This window comes from Calypte anna, chromosome 33 (assembly GCF_003957555.1).
Source record: "Calypte anna isolate BGI_N300 chromosome 33, bCalAnn1_v1.p, whole genome shotgun sequence".
NCBI lineage: Eukaryota > Metazoa > Chordata > Aves > Apodiformes > Trochilidae > Calypte > Calypte anna.
The window spans coordinates 1,237,853-1,255,262 of NC_044275.1; the positions used below are offsets into that span (position 1 = coordinate 1,237,853).

The window sequence follows — 17,410 nt, forward strand, 5'->3', positions numbered from 1 at the left end:
CATGTCCACTACAGGAAGAACAAGTGGATCATTGAGGGGCGACTGCGCAGGTGTGTGTGGGGTTAACCCCAGTGCTGCCTGCTCCAGCTCAGTGTCCGCTGGATGGAAGGGATGGGCCCCCCGGGCCTGGGGGTCTTGGGGCCACCTTTTTAGGGCTTCAGTGTAAACAAGTGCCTCAATGTTCTAGGGATCGGGGGGGATGGGGGTGGGGGGCAGCAGGGTAGGGGGACAGGCAGCAGATGCTGATGCTGTGTCTGGGCAGGCTGAAGGTGGCCCTGGCCAAGAGAACCGGCCGGCCCGAGTCAGAGATCACGGGCCTGGAGGACGGGCGGCGCCGACGCAGCTCCCGCCTGACAGAGGAGATGGGTCTGGAGATGGAGGAGGAGGAGAGCCGGGGACGGAAATCCCGCCGAGAGGAGGAGGTGGGTGGCTGCGGGGTTTGCTCAGGGTGGCAGAAGAGGGGATGTCCCCCTTGAGGGTCTCTTCCCTGCCCACATCCCTGATGGGTCCCACCCCTTCCTCAGGCTGACGCATCCGTGTCCAGCGTCCCGGAGCTGGAGCGGCAGATCGAGAAGCTGGCCAAGGTGAGGGGGTGGTGGAGGGCTGGGGGCTCAGCTCCCCCCGTGGGGCTCAGGGTCCCTCACTGCCCTGCATTCTCCCCACAGAGGCAGATGTTCTTCCGCAAGAAGCTGCTCCATTCCTCGCAGACGCTGCGAGCAGCTTCCCTGGGCCAGGACCGGTACCGGCGGCGGTACTGGGTCCTGCCCCACTTGGGAGGCATCTTTGTGGAGGGCACTGAGGGTGAGTGAGGATGGCGCTCCTGGGAGGGGTGACCCCAGCCAGAAGGGGACCCCAATGTCCAACCACCTCCTCCTGTCCCTGCAGCAGCTGAGCCCGAGCCCCAGGAGCCCCCCGAGGAGAAAGTGCCTCCTCCTCCTCCTCCTCCTCCTCCTCCTCCTCTGGTGAAGCAGGAGGTGGTGGAGGTGCCCATGTCCATCCGGACCAACTGCACGGCCTCGCGCTCCCGTGGTCGCCCTCGGAAGAGCAAAGAGGATCTGTCACAGCACTGCGGACCCAGACCCCCTCCACCCCTCAATGGGGTCCTGGAGGAGCCGGAGCCACTGGGGCAGAGCCAGCATGACCTCAGCCAGTCTGCCTTCCTCTCCTGGCTGAGCCAGACCCAGTCCTCCCTGCTGAAGGACTCGGTCCTCACCCCGGCCAGCAGCCCTGGCAAGGGGGACACGGGGCTCCCGCCATCAAAGGCCCCATCGGACCCCACAGAGGAGGAAGAGGAGGAGGAGGAGGAGAGTGCCCCAGAGGTTGTGGAAAAGCAGGGGCCCTGGTTCAACCTGCTGCCCCAGACACCCTGTGATGACCGAGGCCCCCTGGCTACCTCCTCTGCTGAACCCTCACCACGAGTCTCCACGCAGCCCCGTGGCCACCCCCGTGGCGAGCTACCCCGGGGTTTGGCCAGGCAGGTACGTGCTTGGGCTGGCTGGGGTTGGGGGGCTGTGCCCAGGATTCCCACCCTTCAGGGACCGTGTAGGGGAAGGTCTCCACGCGGCCAGGGGGAGCAGGGTGGGATCCTCTGTCTGGACATTGGCCACCCAGGGATGGGGAAGGACGTCCTCGTGGCTGGGAGCTTGTTCCTGCTGCCCCCAGCCCTCCAGGCTCAGCTGGCAAGAAACAAAGCAGCCAGAGGGCTGGGGGTGGCCATGCCCCATGTTTCCAACATGCTCCTTCTCCCCAGCTGAATGGTCTCCCCATGGATGACCCTGCGGCTCCCCTCCTCGCTTCCACACCGGTGCCCGCCAGCACCAGAGCCCCCGGTGCCTGTCCCCGCAGCCGGGGCAGCCTGGAGAAGCTCCAGGACCTGCCGGGGCAGCCCAAGCGCCGAGGGCGTCCCCCCACCAAATTTTTCAAGCAGATTGAACAGAAATACTTGACCCAGCTGACAGAGCAGCCCGTTCCCCCTGGTGAGACCCCAGCCCCGGTGAGACCCCCAGGACCGCGGGGGCTGGTGCCACCAGCAGGTGCTGAGTGCTGCTTTACAGAGATGCAGAGCGGATGGTGGTGGGTGCAGGACCCCGAGGAGCTGGAGGCGGTGACCCGTGCTCTGCACCCCCGGGGGATCCGGGAGAAGGCTCTGCACAAACACCTCACCAAGCACAAGGAGTTCCTGCGGGAGGTCTGCCTGCGCTCCAGCACGGGTAAGGGCTGCCCATGTGGCTGAGGTGGGGGGGGGGGCTGCTCCCCAGGTCCCCTCCTGACCCCTAATCTGTGCCCCCAGACCCCATCTTCCACCCACGCCCCGAGGCGGCCGGTGCCGCCGTGTCTCAGGAAGCCTTGGCCCGGTGGTCGGTGATGGAGCGAGCCTACGAGACCGACCTCGCGGTCCTGCAGTGGGTGGAGGAGCTGGAGCAGCGCGTGCTGATGGCCGACCTGCAGATCCGGGTGGGTGCCAGCTCAGGCACCGCGGTACCTTGGTACGGTGACCTCAGCCCCTGCCAACGCTCGGCCCTTCTTCCCCCCTCAGGGCTGGACGTGCCCCAGCCCCGACTCCACACGGGATGACCTGCAATACTGCGAGCACAAAGTGGAGCCTCTGGAGGACATCACGGTGCGGAGCCGGCGGGACGGGCTGCCGCTGCGCCGGGAGAGCAACAACCCCCTGGACCTGGCAGTGCTGCGGCTGGCGGCACTGGAGCAGAACCTGGAGCGACGGTACCTGAAGGAGCCGCTCTGGCCCCTGCATGAGGTGGTGGTGGAGAAGGTGGTGCTGAGCAACCCTGAGGAGCTGAGCCTGGGCCCCACTGAGATGTGAGTCCCGTCCCCCTCCCCAGCTGTGCTGCCAGGGGGTGAGCAGCTCCAGCTGAGACCCCCTCACCCCCCCACAGAGCCTACGAGATCACACCCCGGGTCCGGACGTGGCGGCAGACGCTGGAGCGGTGCCGGAGTGCAGCCCAGGTCTCCCTCTGCATCTACCAGCTGGAGAAGTCCATTGCCTGGGAGAAGTCGGTCAACAGAGTGGTGAGAGCCTGGGGTAGTGGTGACGCTCGGTGTGGTGGAGACCTCCTCCCCAGCATGGCTGAGCCGCCCTCCCCACAGACCTGTCTGGTTTGCCGGCGTGGGGACGATGACGAGCACTTGCTGCTGTGTGATGGCTGCGACCGCGGTTGCCACCTCTACTGCCATCGACCCAAGATGACGGAGGTGCCCGAGGGCGACTGGTTCTGCTCTGTCTGCATCTCCCGGGTAGGTCTTGGGACAGCCCCCACCCACCCTCTAACCTCTGGTGCTGACCTGGGCTCTGGCAGTGACCCCCATCCCCTCCCCAAAGGTCGGAGAGTACCGGGACCCCATCTCACCCCGACGGGGCAAGAAGCGGAAGCGGGGGCGTCTCTTTGGGGGGAGCCCAACCGAGGACCGGGGGAGCCCACGGCGCCGCCCAGGCTCACGCCGCCGCGAGGGGCTGACCCCCCCAGCCCAGGGGCCACGCGCTTCCAGGCGCCGTGGCACGGCGCTGCGGGGCCAGCCCAGCGACCTGACCTTCTGCGAGTGAGTGGGGCTGGGGGGGTGTGGGGGGACCCCAGGGCCTTGTCGCCCTCCATAGGATCCTTCTAACCCTGCCGCCCCCCACCCCAGGATCATCCTGATGGAGATGGAGTCGCATGAGGATGCGTGGCCCTTCCTGGAACCTGTCAACCCCCGCCTGGTCCCCGGCTACCGCAGGATCATCAAGAACCCCATGGACTTCAGCACCATGCGCACGCGGCTGCTGCGGGGCGGGTGAGCAGGGGGGTCACAGGTGGGGGGGGGGCATGGAAACAGCACCCAAGGGGTCTCACGTAGGGGGAATGGGGGTGTCCTTTGTGCCCCACGGCCTCCCCCTTACCGCCCTCCCCCCCGCAGGTACTCCAGCTCGGAGGAGTTCGCGGCTGACGCCATGTTGGTGTTTGACAACTGCCAGACCTTCAACGAGGACGAGTCGGCGGTGGGCAAGGCCGGGCGCGCCATGCGCCGCTTCTTCCAGAGCCGGTGGGAGGAGTTTTATCAGGGAAAAAACGCTACTACCCCCTGAGGGGTGGGTCCGTGCCCCCCACCCCGACCCCAGCCTGAGGTCTCCCCTCGGGCTGGGGTCTCCCCGTGCCCCCCAAGAACTGACTCCTCTGGAGCTGATCTCGCTGCCTGCTGATCCCGCGGGGGCCCCCCCGGCCGGTGTGAATGGGCACCCGCAGCCCCTTCCCACTGCCCAGACCCCCCCACACCCTCCAGCACCACAAACTCACAGACTGTGTAAGCCAAAAAGAAAAAAAAAAAAAGAGGTGTTTTTTTTTTTTTTCTTTCTTTCTTTTAAATTTTATTTTCTAATTAAGAAACAAAAGCAGCTCCCCCACTCCCCCCCCTCCTCTACACCCCCACAAACGAGGGAAGATAATTCCCCCCCTCCTGCCACCCCCACCCCCCCGCTGGGAATATTTAATAATAGCAATAGTTCGTAGTGAATGTCCGAGCACTCCTGTGCGGCGTCTACATGCATTAACGGCCAGTAAAGTGGACTTACCCCCCACCCCCCCGGCCGGGACCCCCACCCGCGCAGACACTTTACGGGGCGGGGGTCCCGGCGCAGCCCCCGCTGCCCTCGGACCCCCCCCGGCCGGGGTGGGTGCCGGCCCCTCCCCACCCGGCTCCAGGGACCAAACTGGGGAGGGCGGGGGGGTCTGGAGCCCCTTTCCCTGCCTCCACGTCTCAGGAAGAGCCCGGCCCCCCCCGCCCCCCCTCTCCCCAACATGAGGACCCCCGGGGCTGGGCTGAGGTCCCGGCCGCCCCCAGCCCCACACTGGGATCCCTCAGGGATGCTACTGCAGGCGCCGGGGGGAGCCTGGCCCCCCGGCTCCCCCCCCACCCTCCCTCCTCCAAACATGGACTTGAAGCCTCAGGCGGGTGTTTGCCCCCCGGGACCCCCACCGGTTCGGGGGGGTTGCACTGGGTGGGGATGGGCCCCCTCGTCCCCAGCTGGTGGGGGCCCAAGCTGGGGCAGGGGACCCACCCCCACATCCCCCTTCTGTGGTGGGCAGCCGGGGAGGGGGACAGGGCCCCCCCAGCCCCCCCCCCCCCTCCCCGGCCAGGATATTACGGGTACTCGCTCTGGGGGTTCGGCGGGGCTGGGGGGGGCCTGGGTGCATCCCCCCCACCGGCCCCACAGAGCACTGAAAACAACTCACCTACCTGGGCAGGGGGGCCCGGCCGCGCCCCCCGCTCCCCCCCCCTACCCCTTCCCCATCTCTCAAAGTAGCCTTTTTTCTATCAGATAACCTCAGAAACTTTTTATTTTATTTTATTTTTTTGCTTTGAAATACGAGGTGGATTTGGAGTCTATTTGAACTGACTTTATATTACGCATAAATATTTATATTTTATCTAAATAACTGCGCTGTAACAAACTTCTTTTTGTGGTTTGTTTTTTAGTCACGTTTCGGATCCGTCAGGTTTTGGGTTGTTGTTTTTTGGCTTTTTTCTTTTGTTTTGGGTTTGTTTGTTTTTTTTTTCCTTTTTCCGTCGTTGAGAGTTTTCGGGAGTCTCCGTGTTGTTCTCGTGTTCGTTCAGTTCCCCCCAACCTCCCCCGGTTTGACACCCCCCCCCCTTCCCCTGCACCCCGCAGACCCCCATGGCCGATGTCCGCAGACCCCACTGGGACATTTTGGGGGGGGGGTGGGGGGTGGGGGGGTGGTTTCTCTTTGCCCCCCCACCCCTCCAGCCCGGATGCCCCCAGCTGGGGGCTGCACCGGGAGCATTGCCCCCCCCTCAAGGCTGCGGACCCCCCCCCCACCCCCACTCTCCCCCCGGCCGCCTTTTCTATAACCAGCCGTGTCGTTTTAGTGACTTTTTGATAATGTACAGGTTTTGTGGATTTAAATTTATTTCTTTCTATATTTTTAGGACCAATCTCATTTTTAATAAGGTTGAAAGGAGGGGAGGGGGGGGGCTGCTCGCTGCCCTCCCCCCCCCCCCTTCCCCCCCACGTTGCTGTCGATGTCCCCACGAGCTGTAGGACCCCCCCCCCCCCCCGACCCCCCTCCCAGTGTTGCGTTCGAGAATAAAAAACTCACGTTTGATAGACACCCACTCGTTGGAGCTTCTGTGGGTTGTGGGGAGTCGGGAGGGGGGGGCTGTGGGGGACCCCTGAGCTGGGGAATGCTTTTGGGAGACTCTGAGGTACAGGGATCCTTCGTCTTGTCCTCCCCCCCCTTCCCTCTCCCCCCATGACAGAGGCATTTGTTTTTCTGGCTTTTTTTTATTTAAAAACAAAACAAAGAAACAAACAAAAAAAAAAACCTCGAAGGGGTGGGGGGGTTGGGGGGGGGGGGGAAGTTGTCAGTCGGGTGGGGGAAGGAAGAGGGGGGGCGAGCGCGGAAGCAGGAGGAAGAAATACAAAACTAGAAACCTCTCGAGATTTTAAAAAAAAGCAACTTAAAAACCTGTACAAAATGCACTACGTATAAATTAAAGGGGGGCGGAGGGGGGCAACGGGGGGGGGGGCCTCAGCTCCTCCTCTGCAGCTGGCCCTCCCCCTCCCAGGGCCGGTGGGACCCCCGCACTCAGCCCCCCCCCCTTGCAGCAGGCGGGGGCTCAGCACGGGGGTCCCAGCACCCCCCCAGCCCCCAGGAGGGCGGCAGTGGGTCTCCCTCTTTGGTTCCTTCCTTGGGGGGGCCCGTGCCCCCCAACCAAAGGGGCTGTGCCCGGGAGGGGGGGGAGGGGGGCGGGCAGTAGCAGCAACGGGAGAGGTGGGTGATGGCTGAAACCGGGAGGGGGGGTGGGTGGCATCACCCTGCGGGAGGGAGGGGCAAAGGGCCGAAGCCCCCTGCACCCCCCCGCCTGGGCTGAGCACACACCGAACTGTGGGGTGAGGTAGATGTGTGGCGGGGGGGGGCCCCCGCTGCCCCGCGGGGGGGAGGAACTGGGGGTCCCCCTGCCCCAGGGTGAGGATGGGGACTCCGCTGCACTGGGGAGGGGGCTGGAAGAACCGGGAGGCCCTGGGCAGAGCTGGGGGGGGGGGGGTGGGTGGGTTGGGGGGCTTGGGGTGGGGGGGGGAGGTGCACAGCCAGCCCCAGAGCTGAAAGCAGGTGGTGAGGGGGCTGCCCCCCCCCCCTGCCCCTGGGGAGGGACGGACGGACGGACAGACCCATGGTGAGGGGTCGCGAAGCCAGAGGGGGGGGGACTGGGGCAGCTCAGCCCCACACCACAGCTCCCTCAATCTTTGGTTGCAAGAGCCCCCCCCCCCCTGCCTCTGTCCCGAGGGACCCTCTGATTGTCACTGCGGGGGGCGGGGGGGGGGGGGGGGTGGCAGCGCGGGGGTCGGGGTTGCAGCCCCCGCCCCAGGCGCGGGGACTCTAAAGTGCCTGGGTGACCCTCGGGGCGCCCACGGAAGCGGGGAGAGGGGGGGGGTAAGGGGGGTGCGGGGGGGTTATTGCACTTGTCCTACCCCCCCGGCGGGGCGGGGGGGGTGGGGTGGGGGCAGCATGCAGACCCCCGGCCCGCGCCCATAGGGGGCAGGAATGGCTGGGGGGGGGGGGGAAAAGCGGGGGGGGTGGGGGGGGCAGCACCCCCGGCCCTGCGGGGGGGCTGGTGCCCAGACTGGACCCCACGGGGTGGGGGGGTGGGTGTCTGCCATTGCCCCCCACCCCGAGCCGGGGGCACCGGGCAGCAGAAGGCACGGGGGGGGGCACCGCAGCAAGGGGGGGGGCTGGCGGGGCCACGGGCCCTGGAAGCACGAGGGGGGCACAGCCGGGGACCCCCGGCCCCCCCAGGCGGCAATTCTTGTATTTTTCTTTTTTCTTTTTTTCCTTTTTGTTTTTTCCTTTTCTTCGTGTTTTGTTTTGTTTTGTTTTGTTTTGTTTTGTTTTGATTGTTTTTTTTTTGTCTTTTAGTTTTTTAGAAAATGCAGGAGGATAAAAAAGCCTCCGGGTGGGGCGTTAAGGGCGGGGGAGGCGCTTGCTGGCCTGGGGGGCGGGGGGCAGCAAGAGGCAGCAGGACCCCCAGAATGGGGGGACCCCCCCCCCTCCCCAGGCTCAGGGACCCCCAGCTGGGGCACAGTCTTCCCGCAGGGGGAGGGAGAGGCGGCGCTGGGTGGGGGTCCCGGCCCAGCCCCTCCCGGGGGGTGCAGGGTCCTGCGGGGTCCCGGGGGGAGGGGGGGTGTCCCCTCGGGCCGGCCCCCCCCTGCCGCTACTTGGGGTAGGGGTAGGGGAAGGCGCCGGGCTCGGACGGTGACTCAATGGGTCCGTGGCTGGGGCCGGCGCTGCCGTCCTGTGGGGAGGGGGTGAGCAGATCCTAAGGCCCCCCCAAGCCCCCCCCGAGCTCCCCCCAGACCCCCACACTCACCTCCAGCGGGAGGGCGGGCGGCACCGGGGGGTACGGAGGGATGAAGGCTCCGGGGACGGCTGCGGCGGCAGGAACGTACTGGGGAGAGCAGGAGGGGGTCAGGGGGATGAGGGGGGGGTCAGGGGGATGAGGGGGGGTCAGGGGGATGAGGGGGGATCACAGGGTGTGGGGGGTGGTCTTACCGTGCCGGCACTGCCCAGCGAGAGGTGCCCGAGCTGCTGGGCCAGGGGGGCCACCACGGAGGGCTGGAGAGGGACGGGGTGGTCCACAGCGGGGGCCAACACCGCACCCTGCGTGGGGAGGGGGAGGATCAGCACGGGGGGAATTTGGGGAGTGGGGGGTGACAGGGGAGGGGACACGGGGCGTGAGGACACGGGGAATCCGCGGGGTGGGCGAGGATGGGGTGGGGCGGGGCTGAGAGCAGGGGGCGGGGCGTGACCGGGGGTGGGGCAGTGGCCAGAGGGGGCGGGGCAGGGTCACAGGTGTGGGTGTGGTTTGGGGCGGGGCAGGGTCGCAGGTGTGGGTGTGGTTCAGGGTGTGGCACTGGGCGTGTCCTCCCCCACCCCCCCTGCCCCTGCCCCTGCTCACCGTGGGCTGCACGAGGTAGGACTGATGCATCCAGGCGGGGCCGTGGACCTGCCGCAGCGGGCGGGTGGGAGCGGGCGGGGGCAGAACCCCCTGAGAGAGACCTCCCCCAGCCCCCCACCCCTCCCTCCAAGGGACACCACCCCCCCCAACACCCCCAGGCCCCCACCCCCCTCACATAACCCCCCAGCTTCCCCTAACCCCCCAAGCCCTCCCTTCAAGAGAGACACCCCCCCTTCCAGAGCCCCCTAGACCCCACTCCTCCCTCTCCATGGACACCCCACTTCTAGCAGCCCCCAGTTCCCCTTGAGGCCCCCCCCAGGGAGACCACTCCCCCCAAGCCCCCCCCCATACCTGGTAGGAGGAGACAGGGGAGGGCAGGTAGGGGGCCAGGGCCGGGGGGGCGATCATCCTGCTGGGGGCCAGGCCGTAGGGCGTGGGGTAGAACCTGGGGGGTGGGGGGATCAGGGGTGGGGGGACACCGCCGGCAGCCCCCTCCCCCCTGGGGGGTCTGGGAGGGTCCTGGGGCACCCACCCATTCTGCAGCGCTGTCGCAGGGTCGTAGGCCAAGGTCACGGTGCCCTGGGGGGGGGGGGGGCACAATAAGCATCAGCACTGCCCTGCACCCCCCCTACAGCAAAAAGGTCAAAACCCCCCCCAACACAGGACCCCCTCTCACCGCGTCACCGTCCCGGGCCCAGGCTCTCCCGTTGGGCACGAACTTGCCCTGGCTCTGCCGCTTCTTCTGCCCCCCGTCAGCAAACTTACAGAGCAGGGGGTCCGGGGGGGCTGTGGAGAGAGGGCATCAGCACCATCAGCCCCCCCACACACCACCCACTCAGCCACCCTCCAGGACCACCCCCCACCACCCCCAAGCCCACCTGGCACCCCCGGGGGCATCTTGATGTACTTCCCGTTGAAGTGGGTGATGACAGCCTCGCACTTCTCCGTGGACTCCATCCTGGAGAAGGCAGCAGCGGGGCTGGGGAGGGGGCCACATCCAGGACTCCCCCTCCCCCAAACCCTCCAACTTCCCCCACGCAGCCCACCCATCCTCCTGCCCCCCCCCTCCCCAGGTACCGTGCGAAGCCCACGCCGCGGCTGGCCCCGTGGGGGTCTCGCAGGATGCGGGTGGAGACCACCTGCCCGAAGGGCTTCAGCAGCGCTTCCAGCTCCTGCTCATCCACCCCCAAGGGAAGGTTGGAGATGTAGAGGTTGGTGGGGTCCTGCTCCTGTTGCTGGGGAAGGACCAGGGGGGGTGAGCAGAAGGGTCCCGGGGAGGGGGTTCTGGGTGTTGGGGGGTCCCCAAGAGGCTGTGCTGTACCTTGGCCATCTGGGCCTGCACCCCGCTGGCCTTCAGAGCCGTCACAGCTTTCTGGGCTGCTGTGGGGCTGTCGAAGTCGACGAAGCCATAGCCTGGGGAGAAAAGAGGGTTGGGGGGGTGATAAGAAAGAGAAAAGACCCCCCCCCATCCCCCCTTCCTACAACCTGTGACCCCCCCCCCACCACAACCCCCTCCCCAACCTTTGCACTTGTTGGTGGTTTTGTCCAGGATGGCTTTGGTGGAGACGATTTTCCCATATCTGTCGTGACATAAAAAAAAAAGGGGGAGGGGGTCAGACTTCGGGGGGGTGGGGGGGCTCCCCTTTTTTGGTGGGGGGGTTTTTTTTGGGTTTTTTTTTGGGGGGTGGGGGTATCCCGCTTTCACTCACGGCTGGCAGAGCTTGACAAGATCCTGGTCGGTGGTCCCAGGGTGCAGCCCCCGAATGTAAAGATTGGTTTTGCTGAGCTGATCGGGGACCCCCCCGGCGGGACTGGGGCTGGGGGGGGGCAGCGGCTGTGCCGGGGGTACATAAGGTTGCTGGAAGAGGAGGGTAGGGGGGCGACACAGGGGATATGGGCATGGGGCCGGGGGTCCCGCTGCTCGCGGCCCCGCCACGGTCGTGGCGGGGCCGCGAGCAGCGGGGCCCCCGGCCCCGATTTTAGACGGGGGGGGGGGGGGTGTTGGCGGTGGAGAAAATGGGGGTGAGGGGGGTTGTACCTTTTTGCTGCTCTTGTTGTAGGCGAAGGCGGGGAGGCCGGATCGCGGCTGTACCGAGAGCAGCATTTCGGCGATCGGTGCCGTGGGCCGGGGCGGGCCGGGAGCCAGGCGGGCCCGCGCCTGACGTCACGCCCGGGAACCCAAGGCCTGGAATGCGGGGGGCCTGGCAAAGGGGGGAAGGAAGGTGGAGAACGGAACCGGGGGAAGGAGAAACAACGAGGGGGAGGGAAAAAAAAAAAGCCCCCACGATCCACGCTGCAAAACGCGATGGGAAATGTTATGGGAGTGGGGGGGAAGTGGGGGGGTTTCAAGGTGTGAACGTCGGGGATCAACCGCGGACGGGGGTGCGCGGCTCCTTTAAGACGGACAAGCCCCGCCCCCTCCCCCCCGCCGCCATTACCCCGCCGCGCCATCACGGCCACGCCCCCTCCCCCCCGCCCAGCCCTATGGGCGCGGCCATTTTGGAGGCGGCGGTCACGTGGTCACGCACACCCCGCCCGCCATTTTAGCACCTCCCTCCCCCGGCGCGTGACGGGAATTGGCTCCGCCCCCCCCACGGCCGCCATCTTGTGGGGTTTTGGGGGGGGGGGCGTCTGCCCGCCCCCCCCCCCCTCCCTTTCTGCCCCCTCCCCTGGTGTTAAAGGGGAGGGGGCGGCACTTGGCTGTCCTGAGGGGTCTGTGGGGAAGGATTGAGGCAAAATGGGGGTTTCTGAGGGGAAAAAGAGGGGGTTCTGAGGGCACCTGAGGGGGAGTAGGGACACCTCAGCAGGGGGTGGCTATGGGGGGGGTCCTAAGGCACTTGAGGACTTGTGGGGGGTCCCTAGAGGGTCTGGGGGAGGGGATGCAGCACCCCCCGGGGGGTCCCGCAGGGGTTGGTGAGGCGGGGGTGGTACCATGGGGTTGTGGGGGTCACTGCTGCCCCCCCCCCCCTCCCCGAGGTTGCGGGACCCGCGTGTCCCTGCTGCGTGTCCCCCCGTGTTCCCCCAACCCCTTTGTGGCAGCCCCGGGTCTGGATTGTTCTGGCTCTTTGCAGGGTGTCAGCAGGGACGGGGCCCCCCCATGCTGAGCCCCCCCCGTGCTGAGCCAGGCCCCTCACCCCGGCCCCGCTGACTCACCCCACGTGCGGGCCGGGCTGCTGAGCTGGCAGGGACACGGGGACAAGGACAGGGGGACAGGGACAGGGGGACAGGGCCTGGCTGACTGCGGGGGGGGCACCTCTGCTCCCTCCCCCTCCGCTCCGCTCCCCCCCAGCCTTTCATCCCAGCCTTTCATCTCCCACTCGGGGATGGAGCCATGGTCGTCGTGGCAACACTCCGAAGGGTCCTGGCTCGTTGCTATGGCACCCGGGGATGCTCTGAGCCCCCTCCCAGACCCCTGCAGCCCCATTCCAGACCCCTGACCCATCCCCAACCCCCCTTGCACCCCAGAGGGGGCTTGTTCCAAGCACAGGGCTGTCCCTCCCCGTAGCCCAGGGTGGCAGTGCCAGGGGGGTGGCAGTGCCGGGGGGGTTGGCAGTGCCGGGGGGGCAGGAGGTGCCCCCACCTTGGGCATCCTCGGCGCTTGCCTGGGCGCTGCAGCTGCGCCATGGCCATTGGGGAGGTAAGACCCTTCTGAGCTGTTCTGCCCTGGCTCCTTCACCCCCAGCCTCCTGCTCACCCCCAGACCATATTCCTGGGGTCCCACCCTGCAGTGGGTTGGGGGAGAACCCCCAACTCGAAGGTCCCCCCCTTTTCTCATCTCAGCACCCAGCCCTGGCACAGCGGTCCCTGTGTGCCCCCCACCGTGACCCCATCTCCCTGTAGCCATGGCACCTGTCTCTGTTGCCATGGTGCCCCCATTGCCATGGCACTTTTGTTGCCATGGTGACCCTGTTGTCACAAGTGCCCCATTGCCAAAACTCCCCCATTCCCCTGGTATCTGGTTGTGAGGAATCCCATTCCCACAGCACCCCACTGCCCAGTGCCTGGTTGCCAAGGGGTCCCATGGCCATGGTACCCAGTCACCGGGACAGCCCATTGCCATGGCACCCCATCCCTGAGGTACCCCACACCACAGCACTCTGTCCCCTGCCCTCTGGGGTGACACTGCCTGCCCTGTGTCCCCAGGAGCTGCGGCGTGGGTGTTTCTGGCAGGGGGTGCTGGCAGAGGCAGCAGCAACCTTCATCTTCGTAGTGATGGTGCTGGGGGCTTCGACAGCCCCCGGGCCCCTGGCTCCAGCACTGGCTGGGGGGCTGGTGGCCGGGGGGCTGGCCTGTTCCCTTGGGACACCCCAGGCCAACCCAGCACTCACCCTGGCCCTGCTCTGCACCCGCAAGATGGGTGCCCTGCAGGGGGCTGCGGGGCTGCTGGCTCAATGCGCCGGGGCCACCGCGGCCGCTGCTGCTGCCCGCATGGTGCTGCCGGATGACACCGGCCTGGTCACCAGGGTGAGTGTCCCCATTCCTGTCCCCATCCCTGTCCCCATCCCTGTCCCCGTGGCAGGCACTGAGTCCCGCTGTGGCACAGGTGAGCACGGTGGGGACACCAGGGCAGGCCCTGGCCTGGGAGACCCTTGCCACCTTCCAGCTGGCTCTGGTCACCTTCGCCACCTCCGACCACGCAGCCCCCCAGGGTGGGCTGGCCCTGGGCAGTGCCGTGGCTGCCGGTGCCCTGGCCGCGGTAAGGACCCCCACCCACCCCCCTGGCTGCTGACCCCCACCCCAGTTGCCCCCTGAGCCCACTCTTCCGCAGGGGCCGTTCTCAGGGGGCAGCATGAACCCTGCGCGCTCGCTGGGACCAGCCATTGTCACCGGCGTCTGGGATGACCACTGGGTGAGTTGGTGACACCCCCAGACCACCCTGAGACCCCAATGGGGGATGGGCACCCCTCCAGCTGCAGCTTGGGTTCCCCACAGTCCTGTCTCCACCTCAGGAGAGGGGTCCACAAGTCTTCCCTTCATTTGGATGGGTCCCTTGGGACAGGTCACCCTCATCTGTGGCCCTGGTAGCCCCTTGACCCCATGTCCTCCTGTCCCCAAGGTACCTCTGACCCCGTGTCCCCCTTACCCCGTGTCTTCCCCCCTGTCTCCCCCAGGTGTACTGGCTGGGGCCGGTGCTGGGTGCAGTGCTTGCAGGGTTCTCCTACGAGTTCATCTTGGCCCCCAGTGCCTCCCGGGAGAAGTTGGGTGCCTGCCTTGCCTGCCGGGATGTGGCACTGGTGGAGACCACCAGCACATCCCCCTCCTCACCCTCTGCCCATGCCCCCCTGCCCCCCCCAGCCAAGCAGGGCCGGGGTGCAGCCTGAGCCCCTCAGACCCCTGCAGAGGTGGCCCCAACACCATGTGCCCCCCCCAGCCCAGCCCCCTCTGTGGGGCACCCAGGGCATGGACCCCCCAGGCAGAGTAGGGTGCAATGTGGGCTGCAGCTCCCCACACCCTGTGAACCTCTTGGGCGGATTAAAGGTGGCTTTTGGTCAGAGGTGGGTGCAGAGTGTTGGTGTTGGGGATAGGGGGGGGGTCTCAGTGGCTGCAAGACCCCTGCCCTGCACCCTCGGGCACCCTGAGCCCAGGGTCGTCCCTGGTGTCCCCTCCCAGCGGCCCCACAGTGAGGGTGGGGGCTGGGACCCCCCAGCCCGTCCCGTGCCGGGGCGCTGAGCACAGCAAAGCCCTTTGTGGCCACCTCTGCAGCCCCGGCAGATTTTGGCGGGCACCAATGGCTGGGCCAGACCCTAATCCCCCCCTGGCCAGGGAATTAGTGCCCGCTAAGCCAGGATGAATAACCCTCCCCAGACAACAGAGCCGGGGCGGGGGGAGACCCCCAGGGCTGGCCTGAGGGGGGGGCAGACGGGCCCCCTTAGTGTGGGGCTAGTGGGAGGTTGGATCCTAGCAGGGTCACCCCAAAATGTCCCCCAAAATAACAAGAGGGGTTTGTCTCAGTGCTGCCCCCAGACTTTGAGCACAGTGGTCCCCCCAAACCCCCACAGAGGGCACCTATGGGTCAGAGCCCCCCTCAGGTGGGGCAGCCCCAAGGATGGGGACCCTGGGGGGGTCCCTGCTATCCCAGGGGGCCCCGGGGTGTGTGCGGGGGGCATCCCACACTACGCATCACCCGTCCCCCCCCTGGGGAGCGAAGAGGTTAAGGAGGGGGTGGCAGTAGTGGGATCCCACCCCCAGGGCTGGCCCGGGGGGGGCTTATAAAGGTGGGGCCGTGTGTCCCCCGGGGAGGGGAGCGGGGCCGCAGAGGGCAGCGGGGCCAGGCCATGCGGGAGCTGCGCTCGTCCGCCTTCTGGAGGGCCGTCCTGGCCGAGTTCCTGGGCAGCCTCCTCTATGCCCTGCTGGGGCTGGGGGCTTCCCTGCGCTGGGCCCCGGGCCCCCCCAGTGTCCTGGGGGCCGCCCTGGCCTTCGGGCTGGCTCAGGCCACCCTGGTGCAAGCGTTGGGCAATGTCAGCGGGGGACACGTCAACCCGGCAATCACGCTGGCCCTGCTGCTGGCCTCACAGCTCTCCTTGCCCCGTGCCCTGGGCTACCTGCTGGCCCAGCTGCTGGGCACCCTGGCCGGGGCCGGCGTGCTCTACGGTGTGACACCGGCCCCCATTCGCGGCACCCTGGGCCTCAGCGCGGTGAGCGAGGGGTGGGGATGCTGAAGGGGTTGGGGTTCTGTGGGGCAGGGAGGGGGGAACTCCGGCAGGTGGCCAGGGAGGCACTGTGGGGCTATGATGGGGGATTGAGGGGTTAAGAGATGCTTGAGGGGATCAATGGAGGGTTTGAGGGTCCAGGGGGGGTGTCTGGGGCTTTGAGGTGGTGTGGGGCAGTCATGGGAGCTGTCTGTCTGGGATGTGTTTGGGGGCGAGCCGGGTACAATGGGGCTGGGGAGCATGGGAAGCCAGGGACCAGCAGGGTTTGGGGGGCTGGTGAGCCAGCTCTGTGGGTGCTGAGCCCCCTCCCTCCATCCCCACACAGCTGCACCCTGGTGTGGGGCCGGGCCAGGGCACGGTGGTGGAGATGCTGCTGACTGCCCAGTTCGTCCTCTGCGCCCTGGCCAGCTTCGACGAACGCCACAACGGTCGCCCCGGCTCGGCTGCTCTGCCCATCGGCTTCTCCCTCGCTCTCGGCCACCTCTTTGGGGTAAGGGTGGCCATAGGGATCCTCCCGGTGTGACCGTGGGTGGTGGGGGGAATCTGGGGCTGCGGGGGGCGGCCAGCTGGCACCCCACCGCCCCATATCCCCCCAGATCCACTACACGGGCGCCAGCATGAACCCCGCACGCTCCTTCGCCCCGGCTGTCATCACCCGCAACTTCGCCAACCACTGGGTAAGTGGGATCGGGGGCACTTCCCCCTCCCCATCCCGGGTCCTCCCACTCCCTCCCGGCTTCTCCTGCTCCTGTCCCTGATGAGGGGGAGACAGGAGCTGCTGGAGCCCCCCGTGACAGCAGCACCTCTGGGTGCTGCTCAGATGGGGTGCAAGGATTCCCCCCAGCCCCACTGCCCCCCAGTATCAGGGAGATGTGGCCGCCCCCACGCTGGGAGGTGGGTGCCCTACAGATGGACCCTGAAGGGGAGTGGGCACCGGTGGGTGCTGCCCTCTGGGGATGGGGGAAGTTGGGGGACCCCCTGCCTATGCTGAACCACAGGACTCAGAGATGCCGGACCCCCACTAACTGGGGCAGGGGGTGCCGACCCCGGGGTTATGGGCCTGGGGGACTCCCCGGCCACGCCGGAGCCCCGGAGGTGCCGGTGCCCACGCCGACCCCCCGCAGGTGTACTGGGCGGGCCCGCTGCTGGGCGCGGCGCTGGGTGCGGTGCTGTACGAGTTCGCGTTGTGCCCGCGGCCCCGCAGCATGGCCGAGCGCTTGGCCGCGCTGAAGGGGGAGCCGCCCGCCGCCGAGCCCCCGGCGGAGCCGCCGGCCGAGCCGCTGGAGCTGAAGACGCAGGGGCTGTAGTGCCGGACCGGGCCCGCCCGCTGCTTTGCTGTGACCGGGCCGCCGCGGTGCGTGTGGTGCGTGTGTGTGCGGCGCGGCGGGCGGTGGCGGGGCCGCGGGAGATCCGCACCCGGGAACCGGCACCCGCCGGGGCCGCCCCGCCCCGCCGCGGCGGGAGTTCTGTGTTCGGTGAATTAAACCTGCTCTTTTATTTTGGTAACCGCTCGCGGCCGTGACCGGGACCGGGGGAACCGGGAGGGATCCGGGGCAACCGGGAGGGCAGGGGACAGACCGCGAGAACCGGAGACCCAAAGCCGGTCCGGACCCGCGTCGCCCCGGAAACGGTGCGGGGGCTGCCGGGACCCTCCTGTTCCCGCGCCCACGGCAGAGGCCCCGCCCCGTCCCGCGCTTAAAAGGGCAACGCCTCTCACGCGCCCTGCCGGGGGGGTCCCCGCAGCACCCCAGCGGGTGCAGAGCCCCGGGAAAGGGGTCTGAGGGCCACCGCAC

General features: G+C 67.5%; 4 protein-coding genes across 6 annotated transcripts in view; 3 read left to right on the forward strand and 1 right to left on the reverse strand.

Annotated features, from left to right (window-relative positions):
- The window catches only part of BAZ2A (bromodomain adjacent to zinc finger domain 2A), a 4,830-nt gene extending 508 nt beyond the window's left edge, over positions 1-4,322 (forward strand). The window contains exons 2-15 of the mRNA XM_030468077.1: positions 5-50; positions 263-422; positions 525-584; positions 666-801; positions 886-1,478; positions 1,751-1,976; positions 2,055-2,210; positions 2,291-2,454; positions 2,537-2,820; positions 2,898-3,030; positions 3,109-3,255; positions 3,341-3,558; positions 3,646-3,789; positions 3,913-4,322. Of these exons, the coding sequence (XP_030323937.1) occupies positions 5-50; positions 263-422; positions 525-584; positions 666-801; positions 886-1,478; positions 1,751-1,976; positions 2,055-2,210; positions 2,291-2,454; positions 2,537-2,820; positions 2,898-3,030; positions 3,109-3,255; positions 3,341-3,558; positions 3,646-3,789; positions 3,913-4,081 (2,636 nt within the window). The 3' untranslated portion in view covers positions 4,082-4,322. The remainder of the gene's footprint in view (positions 1-4; positions 51-262; positions 423-524; positions 585-665; positions 802-885; positions 1,479-1,750; positions 1,977-2,054; positions 2,211-2,290; positions 2,455-2,536; positions 2,821-2,897; positions 3,031-3,108; positions 3,256-3,340; positions 3,559-3,645; positions 3,790-3,912) is intronic.
- A 3,563-nt stretch (positions 4,323-7,885) lies between these two features.
- On the reverse strand, positions 7,886-11,302 carry RBMS2 (RNA binding motif single stranded interacting protein 2). Of its 2 annotated transcripts, none has more exons than XM_030468226.1 (13): positions 11,006-11,302; positions 10,677-10,825; positions 10,489-10,547; positions 10,289-10,380; positions 10,045-10,196; positions 9,846-9,925; positions 9,644-9,753; positions 9,500-9,546; positions 9,319-9,412; positions 8,968-9,015; positions 8,562-8,669; positions 8,380-8,457; positions 7,886-8,304 (listed from the first exon to the last, which is right to left on the reverse strand). In XM_030468226.1, the coding sequence occupies exons 1-13, from the start codon at positions 11,069-11,071 to the stop codon at positions 8,224-8,226; spliced, it is 1,164 nt and encodes a 387-aa protein (XP_030324086.1). In that variant the 5' UTR covers positions 11,072-11,302; the 3' UTR covers positions 7,886-8,223. The 2 variants fall into 2 exon arrangements, with proteins under 2 accessions (XP_030324086.1, XP_030324085.1); XM_030468225.1 differs by having other exon boundaries at positions 10,045-10,202.
- A 558-nt stretch (positions 11,303-11,860) lies between these two features.
- Positions 11,861-14,505, forward strand: LOC103533032 (aquaporin-4-like). Of its 2 annotated transcripts, none has more exons than XM_030468134.1 (6): positions 11,861-12,604; positions 13,111-13,431; positions 13,511-13,663; positions 13,736-13,816; positions 14,079-14,397; positions 14,493-14,505. In XM_030468134.1, the coding sequence occupies exons 1-5, from the start codon at positions 12,590-12,592 to the stop codon at positions 14,286-14,288; spliced, it is 780 nt and encodes a 259-aa protein (XP_030323994.1). In that variant the 5' UTR covers positions 11,861-12,589; the 3' UTR covers positions 14,289-14,397; positions 14,493-14,505. The 2 variants fall into 2 exon arrangements, with proteins under 2 accessions (XP_030323994.1, XP_030323995.1); XM_030468135.1 differs by having other exon boundaries at positions 13,571-13,663.
- Positions 14,506-15,216: 711 nt separating this feature from the next.
- On the forward strand, positions 15,217-16,929 carry LOC103533033 (lens fiber major intrinsic protein). Its single transcript, XM_030468130.1, has 4 exons — positions 15,217-15,602; positions 15,943-16,107; positions 16,214-16,294; positions 16,742-16,929. The coding sequence occupies exons 1-4, from the start codon at positions 15,243-15,245 to the stop codon at positions 16,922-16,924; spliced, it is 789 nt and encodes a 262-aa protein (XP_030323990.1). The 5' UTR covers positions 15,217-15,242; the 3' UTR covers positions 16,925-16,929.
- Positions 16,930-17,410: the final 481 nt, after the last annotated feature.